The 11067-nt window shown below is 50.2% G+C and overlaps 1 protein-coding gene across 1 annotated transcript in view; it reads left to right on the top strand.

Annotated features, from left to right (window-relative positions):
- The first annotated feature begins 4247 nt into the window (after window positions 1-4247).
- Window positions 4248-11067, top strand: part of pwp2h (PWP2 small subunit processome component) — a 72869-nt gene continuing 66049 nt past the window's right edge. Inside the window, exons 1-3 of the mRNA XM_068040032.1 lie at window positions 4248-4297; window positions 4400-4499; window positions 8381-8470. Coding sequence (XP_067896133.1) covers window positions 4248-4297; window positions 4400-4499; window positions 8381-8470 — 240 coding nt within the window. The remainder of the gene's footprint in view (window positions 4298-4399; window positions 4500-8380; window positions 8471-11067) is intronic.

Raw genomic sequence — 11067 nt, 5'->3', positions numbered from 1 at the left:
ACATTCCCCCTCCACCCGAGGACATTCCCCCTTCCCCTCCGTCCAAAGACATTCCCCCTTCCCCCTCCACCCGAGGACATTCCCCCTTCCCCCTCCGTCCGAGGACATTCCCCCTTCCCCCTCCGCGGACATTCCCCCTTCCCCCTCCACCTGAGGACATTCCCCCTTCCCCCTCTGTCCGAGGACATTCCCCCTCCACCCGAGGACATTCCCCCTTCCCCTCCGTCCAAAGACATTCCCCCTCCACCCGAGGACATTCCCCCTTCCCCCTCCGTCCGAGGACATTCCCCCTCCACCTGAGGACATTCCCCCTTCCCCTCCGTCCGAGGACATTCCCCCGTCCCCCTCCACCTGAGGACATTCCCCCTTCCCCTCCGTCCGAGGACATTCCCCCTTCCCCCTCCGCCCAAGGACATTCCCCCTCCACCTGAGGACAGTCCCCCTTCCCCTCCGTCCAAGGACATTCCCCCTTCCCCCTCCACCTGAGGACATTCCCCCTTCCCCCTCTGTCCGAGGACATTCCCACGTCCCCCTCCACCTGAGGACATTCCCCCTTCCCCCTCCATCCGAGGACATTCCCCCATCCCCCTCCACCTGAGGACATTCCCCCTTCCCCCTCCATCCGAGGACATTCCCCCTTCCCCCTCTGTCCGAGGACATTCCCCCTCCGCCCGAGGACATTCCCCCTTCCCCCTCCACCTGAGGACATTCCCCCTTCCCCCTCTGTCCGAGGACATTCCCCCTCCATCCGAGGACATTCCCCCTTCCCCCTCCGTCCGAGGACATTCCCCCTTCCCCCTCCGTCCGAGGACATTCCCCCTTCCCCCTCTGTCCGAGGACATTCCCCCTTCCCCCTCCGTCCGAGGACCATTCCCCTCCACCTGAGGACATTCCCCCTTCCCCCTCCACCTGAGGACATTCCCCCTTTCCCCTTCCCCCTGAGGACATTTCCCCCTCCACCTGAGGACATTCCCCCTCCGTCCGAGGACATTCCCCCTTCCCCCTCCGTCCGAGGACATTCCCCCTTCCCCCTCCACCTGAGGACATTCCCCCTTTCCCCTCCGTCCGAGGACATTCCCCCTTCCCCCTCCGTCCGAGGACATTCCCCCTTCCCCCTCCACCTGAGGACATTCCCCCTTCCCCCTCTGTCCGAGGACATTCCCCCTTCTCCCTCCACCTGAGGACATTCCCCCTTCCCCCTCCACCTGAGGACATTCCCCCTTCCCCCTCCGTCCGAGGACATTCCCCCTTCCCCTCCATCCGAGGACATTCCCCCTTCCCCTCCATCCGAGGACATTCCCCCTTCCCCCTCTGTCCGAGGACATTCCACCTTCCCCCTCCACCTGAGGACATTCCCCCTTCCCCTCCGTCCGAGGACATTCCCCCTTCCCCCTCCACCTGAGGACATTCCCCCTTCCCCTCCTTCCGAGGACATTCCCCCTTCCCCTCCTTCCAAGGACATTCCCCCTTCCCCCTCCACCTGAGGACATTCCCCCTTCCCCCTCCACCTGAGGACATTCCCCCTTCCCCTCCGTCCAAGGACATTCCCCCTTCCCCCTCCACCTGAGGACATTCCCCCTTCCCCTCCGTCCAAGGACATTCCCCCTTCCCCCTCCAACCGAGGACATTCCCCCTTCCCCCTCCGTCCGAGGACATTCCCCCTTCCCCTCCGCCCGAGGTTATTCTCCCTCCGTCCGAGGACATTCCCACTTCCACCTGAGGACATTCCCCCTTCCCCCTCCACCTGAGGACATTCCCCCTTCCCCTCTACCCTCCACCCCCGCCCGAGGATAATCCCCCTCCCCCGGCGCAAGTACATTTCCTGCCCCCCACCCCCCACTCGTGTACAGGTCGGGGCAGTGTTTGGGGTCCGAGCGGTTTTTGGGTCTAGGGTTGGGTCTGGCGGTGATGGGGAAACGGGTGGTGTTTGGGATCAGGGTTGGGGTCGGAGTAGAGTTTGGTATTCAGGGACAAAAACAAGAAATGCTGGAATCACTCAGCAGGTCTGGCAGCATCTGTGGAAAGAGAAGCAGAGTTAACGTTTCGGGTCAGTGACCCTTCTTCGGAACTGACAAATATTAGAAAAGTCACAGATTGTAAACAAGTGAAGTGGGGGTGGGGCAAGAGATAACAAAGGAGAAGGTGCAGATTATCGCAGGAGGTGTAATACCTGCCCATTTACCTCCTCTCTCCTCACTATCCCAGGCCCCAAACACTCCTTTCAGGTGAAGCAGCGATTTACTTGTACTTCTTTCAATGTAGTATACTGTATTCGCTGCTCACAGTGTGGTCTCCTCTACATTGGGGAGACCAAGCGCAGACTGGGTGACCGCTTTGCGGAACATCTCCGCTCAGTCCGCAAGCAGGACCCTGAGCTTCCGGTTGCTTGCCATTTCAACACTCCCCCCTGCTCTCATGCTCACATCTCTGTCCTGGGATTGCTGCAGTGTTCCAGTGAACATCAACGCAAGCTCGAGGAACAGCATCTCATCTACCGATTAGGCACACTACAGCCTGCCGGACTGAACATTGAGTTCAATAATTTCAGAGCATAACAGCCCCCCATTTTACTTTCATTTTTAGTTATTTTTTCTTCCTTTTTTTTACATTCTTTTTTACATTTTTTACTATCTTTTTTTGCATTTATTTCATTTCATCTTAGTTTGTTCAGTTGGCTTACCCACTGTTTTTTTCAGGTTTGCACTTGCTGCTGTTCAATAATCTGCACCTTCTCCTTTGTTATCTCTTGCCCCACCCCCACCTCACTTGCTTATAATCTGTGACTTTTCTAATATTTGTCAGTTCCGAAGAAGGGTCACTGACCCGAAACGTTAACTCTGCTTCTCTTTCCACAGATGCTGCCAGACCTGCTGAGTGATTCCAGCATTTAGTTTAGAGATAGAGCACTGAAACAGGCCCTTCGGCCCACCGAGTCTGTGCCGAACATCAACCACCCATTTATACTAACCCTACACTAATCCCATATTCCTACCAAACATCCCCACCTGTCCCTATATTTCCCTACCACCTACCTATACTAGTGACAATTTATAATGGCCAATTTACCTATCAACCTGCAAGTCTTTTGGTTTGTGGGAGGAAACCAGAGCACCCGGCGAAAACCCACGCAGACACAGGGAGAACTTGCAAACTCCACACAGGCAGTACCCAGAATCGAACCCGGGTCCCTGGAGCTGTGAGGCTGCGGTGCTAACCACTGCGCCACTGTGCCACCTTTCTTGTTTTTGTTTCAGATTTCCAGCATCCGCAGTATTTTGCTTTTATTTTGGTATTCAGGGGTTTGGATGCTATACCAGTCTGTGCTGATTTTAGTCCAGTTGGGGGTAGAGTTGTTCTAGTTGTCCTCAGTACCATTGGGTGAGGAGTGAAAATCAGCTAGTGGCTCCTACACTTCATTATCCAGTGAACATGAGAGAGAGAGAGAGTATTTGTGTGAGAGGGGGAGTGCGTCTGCGATTCCTCTTGTTAAATATCAAGGCTCCCCACGAAGGTAGATAGGGAGGAGGATAGCTGTAGGCTGCAGGAAGATATTGATGTCTGGTCAGTTGGGCAGAAAAATGGCAAATGGAATTCAACCTGGAGAAGTGTGAGGTGATGCATTTGGGGAGATCAAACAAGGCAAAGGAATACACGATTAATGGGAAAACACTGAGATGTGTCGAGGAAGTGAGGGACCTTGGAGTGAATGTCCACAGATCCCTGAAGGTCGATAATGTGGTTAAGAAGGCAAATGGAATCCTTTCCTTTATTAGCCGAGGTATAGAATACAAGAGCAGGGAGGTTATGCTAGAACTGTATAAATCATTGGTTAGGCCACAACTTGAGTACTGTGTCCAGTTCTGGTCACCTCATTACAGAAAGGATGTAATTACACTAGAGAGGGTACAGAGGAGATTTACGAGGATGTTGCCAGGACTGGAAAAATGCAGCTATGAGGAAAGATTGGATAGGCTGGGGTTGTTCTCCTTGGAACAGAGAAGGCTGAGGAGAGATCTGATTGAAATGTACAAAATTTTGAGGGGCCTGGATAGAGTGGAGGTGAAGGGTCTATTCACCTTAGCAGAGAGGTCAGTGATGAGGGGGCATAGATTTAAAGTGATTGGTAGAAAAATTGGAGGGGAGATGAGGAAAAACCTTTCACTCAGAGGGTGGTGATGGTCTGGAACTCACTGCCTGAAAGGGTAGTTGAGGCAGAGACCCTCAACTCATTGAAAAGGTGTCTGGATATGCACCTCAAATGCTGTAATCTGCAGGGCTACGGACCAAATGCTGGAAGGTGGGATTAGAATGTGTGGAAGCTTTTTTTGGCCGGCACAGACGCGATGGGCCAAGTGGCCTCTTTCTGTGCCGTGAATGTTCTATGATTCTCTGATTCTAGGAAGAAAGGCCAGTTGCTGAGACAGGGCATGATGACCAGTGCCCATGGATTGCATTCCGCAGAGAGGAGTTGGGGAGAATCTTGGAACGTTAGTGTGGTGGTAAGATTACAAGTTAATATAGAAACATTTACACAGCAGACAGAGACAGTTGGCCCATTGTGTCTGTGCCAATTGTAAAACAGTATCTACCATCCTTTCAGGCAATGAGTTCCAGTCCCCACCACCTCAAATACCCTTTAATCCTTCTACCACTTACTTTAAATCTATGCCCCCTGGTTATAATAAATAGGAGTAGGCCATTCGGCCCCTCGAGCCTGCTAGATCATGGCTGATCATCTACCTCAATGTCATTTTACTGTACTATCCCACATATCCCTGGATATCTTTAATAACTAGATATCTATCAATTTCAATCTTGAACATACTCAATGATTGAGCCTCCACAGCCCTCTGGGGGAGAAAATTCCAAAGATCCACCACCCTCTGGGTGAAGAAATTCCTCCTCATCTTAGTCCTAAATGGCCTGCCCCTTATTCTGAGACTGTGTTCCCTGGTTCTAGACTCACCAGCCAGGGGAAACATCCTTCCTGCATCCACCCTATCGAGCCCTGCAAGAAGTTTGTATACTTCAATGAGATGACCTCGCATTCTTCTAAACTCGAGAAATTACAGACCCAGTTTCCTCAATCTCTCCTCATAGGACAATCCCACCATCCCAGGGATTAGTCTGGTGAACCTCCATTGCATTGCCTCTATGGCAAGTATATCATTCCTTAGATAAGGAGACCAAAACTGTACACAATACTCCAGGTGCTGTTTCACCAAGACTCTATACAATTGCAGCAATGCATCTTTACTCCTCTACTCATATCCCCTCACAACAAAGGCTAACATACCATTTGGTTGAAGCACTGAGGGTAGCAAGGGCACAAAATGTACTCTGGGTGGGGGACTTCAATGTCCATCACCAAGAGTGGCTCAGTAGCACCAATACTGACCGAGCTGGCCGAGTCCTAAAGGACATATCTGCTAGACTGGGTCTGCGGCAGGTGGTGGGGGAACTATCTTTCTTTTGGGCCTCCTTATCTCGAGAGACAATGGATACGCGCCTGGAGGTGGTCAGTGGTTTGTGAAGCAGCGCCTGGAGTGGCTATAAAGGCCAATTCTAGAGTGACAGGCTTTTCCACAGGTGCTGCAGAGAAATTTGTTTGTCGGGGCTGTTGCACAGTTGGCTCTTCCCTTGCGCCTCTGTCTTTTTTCCTGCCAACTACTAAGTCTCTTCGACTCGCCACATTTTAGCCCTGTCTTTATGGCTGCCCGCCAACTCTGGCGAACCCTGGCAACTGACTCCCACGACTTGTGATCAATGTCACAGGATTTCATGTCGCGTTTGCAGACGTCTTTATAGCGGAGACATGGACGGCCGGTGGGTCTGATACCAGTGGCGAGCTCGCTGTACAATGTGTCTTTGGGGATCCTGCCATCTTCCATGCGGCTCACATGGCCAAGCCATCTCAAGCGCTGCTGACTCAGTAGTGTTTATAAGCTGTGGGTGTTGGCCGCCTCGAGGACTTCTGTGTTGGAGATACGGTCCTGCCACCTGATGCCAAGTATTCTCCAGAGGCAGCGAAGATGGAATGAATTGAGACGTCGCTCTTGGCTGACATACGTTGTCCAGGCCTCGCTGCCATAGAGCAAGGTACTGAGGACACAGGCCTGATACACTCGGACTTTTGTGTTCCGTGTCAGTGCGCCATTTTCCCACACTCTCTTGGCCAGTCTGGACATAGCAGCGGAAGCCTTACCCATGCACTTGTTGATTTCTGCATCGAGAGGCCAAAGATAGATAGATAGAGATTGAAATTGACACAGGCACACTCAATAATCACATGCACACTTTCATATCCCCTGCACTCTTGTGAATTCCTCTAATAAGTTATAAACTCAAAGTGCCAAGAAACACATCAAAACTCACACACATACATCATTACCAGAAGCTTCCTTTGCATTCTCCATTCTTAAAACATTCGTCTTGACAACTTGAGAAACTTAAGTCAGAACTCAAACAGAGGAAGTACTAGAGGGTCTGACATCCTTGAAAGTGGATAAATCACCAGGGCCGGATGGATTGCATACCAGGTTGTTAAAGGAAGCCAGGGAGAAAATAGCGGATGCTCCGAGGATCATCTTCAAATCCTCACTGGATATGGGCAAGGTACCAGAGGATTGGAGGTCTGCGAACGTTGTACCATTGTTTAAAAAGGGTGTGAGGGATAGGCCAAACAATTATAGGCCGGTCAGTCTGACCTCGGTGACGAGTAAATTATTAGAATCAATTCTGAGAGACAGGATAAACTGCCATTTAGAAAGGCACGGATTAATCAGGGATAGTCAGCGTGGATTTATAGGGGGAGGTCATGTCGAACTAACTTGATTGAGTTTTTTGAGGCAGTAACAAGGAGGATCAATGAGCAGTACAGTGGATGTGGTCTACATGGATTTTAGTAAGGCATTTGACAAGGTCCCACATGGCAGAATGGTCAGTAAAGTGAAAGACCATGGGAGACAGGGGAATGTGGCAGGTTGGATCCACAATTGGCTCAGTGACAGGAAACAAAGGATAGGAGTCAACGGATGTTTTTATGAATGGAAAACAGTTTCCAGTGGTGTTCCACAGGGCTCAGTGTTGGGTCCCTTTGCTGTTTTTGGTATATATTAATGATTTGGACTTAAATATGGGAGGCATGATTGGGAAATTTGCTGATGACACAAAAATTTGTCGTGTAGTTGATAGTGAAGAGGATAGCTGTAGACTCCAGAATGATATCAATGGTTTAGTTGAGTGAGCGGAAAAGTGGCAAATGGAATTCAATCTGGAGAAGTGTGAGGTAATGCACTTGGGGAGGCAAATAAAGCGAGGGAATACACAATAAACGGGAGGATATTGAGAGGGGTAGAAGAAGTGAGAGACCTTGAAGTGCATGTCCACAGGTCCCTGAAGGTGGGAGGACAGGTAGATAGAGTGGTGAAGAAGGCATATGGAATGCTTTCCTTTATTGGCCTAGGTACTTCTTCTTCTTTGGCCTCCTTGTCTCGAGAGACAATGGGTAAGCGCCTGGAGGTGGTCAGTGATTTGTGAAGCAGTGCCTGGAGTGACTATAAAGGTCAGTTCTAGAGTGACAGACTCTTCCACAGGTGCTGCAGATAAAATTGTTTGTCGGGGCTGTTACAGAGTTGGCTCTCCCCTTGCGCTTGTCTTTTTTCCTGCCAACTGCTAAGTCTCTTAGACTCGCCACACTTTAGCCCCGCCTTTATGGCTGCCGGCCAGCTCTGGCAATCACTGGCAACTGACTCCCACGACTTGTGATCAATGTCACAGGACTTCATGTCGCGTTTGCAGACGTCTTTAAAGCGGAGACATGGACGGCCGGTGGGTCTGATACCAGTGGCGAGCTCACTGTACAATGTGTCCTTGGGGATCCTGCCATCTTCCATGCGGCTCACATGGCCAAGCCATCTCAAGCGCCGCTGACTCAGTAGGGTGTACAAGCTGGGGATGTTGGCTGCTTCGAGGACTTCTGAGTTGGAGATACGGTCCTGCCGCCTGATGCCAAGGATTCTCCGGAGGCAAGGCAGCAAAGATGGAATGAATTGAGACGTCGCTCTTAGCTGACATATGTTATCCAGGCCTCGCTGCTGTAGAGCAAGGTACTGAGGACACAGGCTTGATACACTCGGACTTTTGTGTTCCGTGTCAGTGCGCCATTTTCCCACACTCTCTTGACCAGTCTGGACATAGCAGTGGAAGCCTTTCCCATGCGCTTGTTGATTTCTGCATCTAGAGACAGGTTACTGGTGATAGTTGAGCCGAGGTAGGTGAACTCTTGAACCACTTCCAGAGCGTGGTCGCTGATATTGATGGATGGAGCATTTCTGAAGTCCTGTCCCATGATGTTCGTTTTTTTGAGGCTGATTGTTAGGTCAAATTAGGCCGAGGTATCGAATACAAAAGCAGGGATGTAGTGCTGGAACTGTATAAAATGCTGGTGAAGCCACAGTTGGAGTATTGCGTACAGTTCTGGTCACCACATTACAGGAAGGACATAATTTCTCTGGAGAGAGAGAGTACAGAGGAGATTTACAAGAATGTTGTCAGGGCTTGAAAGTTGCAGCTATGAGGAAAGATTGGATCAGCTGGGGTTGTTTTCCTCAGAACGGAGGAGGCTGAGGGGTGACTTAATTGAGGTGTACAAAATTATGAGAGGCCTAGACAGAGTAGACAGGAAGGACCTGTTTCCCCTAGCGGAGAGGTCAATTACCAGGGGGCACAGATTTAAGGTGATTGGTGGAAGTATTAGAGGGGACAAGAGGAAAAGCTTTCTCACCCAGACGGTGGTGGGTGTCTGGAATTCACTGCCAGGAACGATGGTGGAGGCAGAAGTCACAGAATCACAGAATAATACAGTGCAGAAGAGGCCCTTCGGCCCATCGAGTCTGCACCGATGCATTAAAGACACCTGACCTGTCTACCAAATCCCATTTGCCAGCACTTGGCCCATAGCCTTGAATGTTATGACGTGCCAAGTGCTCATCCAGGTACTTTTTAAAGGATGTGAGGCAACCTGCCTCTACCACCCTCCCAGGCAGTGCATTCCAGACCGTCACCACCCTCTGGGTAAAAAAGTTCTTCCACAAATCCCCCTTAAACCTCCGGCCCCTCACCTTAAACTTGTGTCCCCTCGCAACTGACCCTTCAACTAAGGGGAACAGCTGCTCCCTATCCACCCTGTCCATGCCCCTCATAATCTTGTACACCTCGATCAGGTCACCCCTCAGTCTTCTCTGCTCCAGTGAAAACAACCCAAGCCTATCCAACCTCTCTTCATAGCTTAAATGTTCCATCCCAGGCAACATCCTGGTGAATCACCTCTGCACCCCCTCCAGTGCAATCACATCCTTTCTATAATGTGGCGACCAGAATTGCACACAGTACTCCAGCAGTGGCCTTACCAAAGTTCTATACAACTCCAACATGACCTCCCTGCTTTTGTAATCTACGCCTCGATTTTGATTTATTTTTATTTTATTTTATTGAGAGATACAGCACTGAAACAGGCCCTTCCGCCCACCGAGCCTGTGCCGACCAAGAACCACCCATTTATACTAACCCTACAGTAATCCCATATTCCCTACCACCTACCTACACTAGGGGCAATTTACAATGGCCAATTTACCTATCAACCTGCAAGTCTTTGGCAGTGGGAGGAAACCGGAGCACCCGACGAAAACCCACGCGGTCACAGGGAGAACTTGTAAATTCCGCACAGGCAGTACCCAGAATTGAACCCGGGTCCCTGGAGCTGTGAGGCTGCGGTGCTAACCACTGCGCCACTGTGCCGCCCATAAAGGCAAGTGTCCCATATGCCTTTTTCACCACCCTATTAACCTGCCCTTCTGCCTTCAGAGATCTATGGACAAACACGCCAAGGTCCCTTTGTTCCTCGGAACTTCCCAGTGTCAGGCCATTCATTGAATACTTCCGTGTCACATTACTCCTTCCAAAGTGTATCACCTCACACTTTTCAGCATTAAATTCCATCTGCCACTTTTCTGCCCATTTGACCGTCCCGTCTATATCTTCCTGTAACCTAAGACACTCAACCTCACTGTTAACCACTCGGCCAATCTTTGCATCATCCACGAACATACTGATCCTACCCCCCACATAGTCATCTATGTCATTTATATAAATGACAAACAATAGGGGACCCAGCACAGATCCCTGTGGTACGCCACTGGACACTGGCTTCCAGTCACTAAAACAGCCGTCTGTCATCACTCTCTGTCTCCTACAGCTAAGCCAATTTTGAATCCACCTTATCAAGTTACCCTGTATCCCATGTGCATTTGCTTTCTTGATAAGTCTCCCATGTGGAACCTTGTCAAAGGCTTTGCTGAAATCCATGTAAACTACATCAACTGCACTACCCTCATCTACACACCTGGTCACATGCTCTAAACATTCAATCAAATTTGTTAGGCATGACCTCCCTCTGACAAAGCCATGCTGACTATTCCTAATCAAATTTTGCTTCTCCAAGTGGAGATAGATTCTCTCCTTCAGAATTTTCTCCAATAGTTTCCCTACCACTGACATGAGACTCACTGGTCTGTAGTTCCCTGGCTTATCACTACAACCTTTCTTAAATAGTGGGACCACATTAGCTGTTCTCCAGTCCTCTGGCACCTCCCCCGTGGCCAGAGAGGAATTAAAAATTTGGGTCAGAGCCCCTGCAATCTCCACCCTCGCCTCCCACAGCATCCTGGGACACAAATCGTCCGGACCTGGAGATTTGCCCACTTTTAAGCCTTCCAAAACCTCCAATACCTTGTCATTCCCTATGACAATTTGCTCAAGAACCTCACAGTCTCTCTAAGTTCCATATCTACATCCTCATTCTCTTGGGTGAAGACAGATGTGAAGTATTTGTTCAACACCCTACCAATGTCCTCTGGCTCCACACACAGATTTCCCCCTTGGTCCCTAATGGGTCCTACTCTTTCCCTGATTATCCTCTTCCCATTGATATAATTATAGAATATCTTGGGATTTTCCCTACTTTTACCAGCCAGAGCTTTCTCATATCCCCTCTTTGCTCTCCTAATT

Source organism: Heterodontus francisci, chromosome 10 (assembly GCF_036365525.1).
Source record: "Heterodontus francisci isolate sHetFra1 chromosome 10, sHetFra1.hap1, whole genome shotgun sequence".
NCBI classification, from domain to species: domain Eukaryota; kingdom Metazoa; phylum Chordata; class Chondrichthyes; order Heterodontiformes; family Heterodontidae; genus Heterodontus; species Heterodontus francisci.
This window is presented reverse-complemented; position numbering and strand designations above follow the sequence as displayed.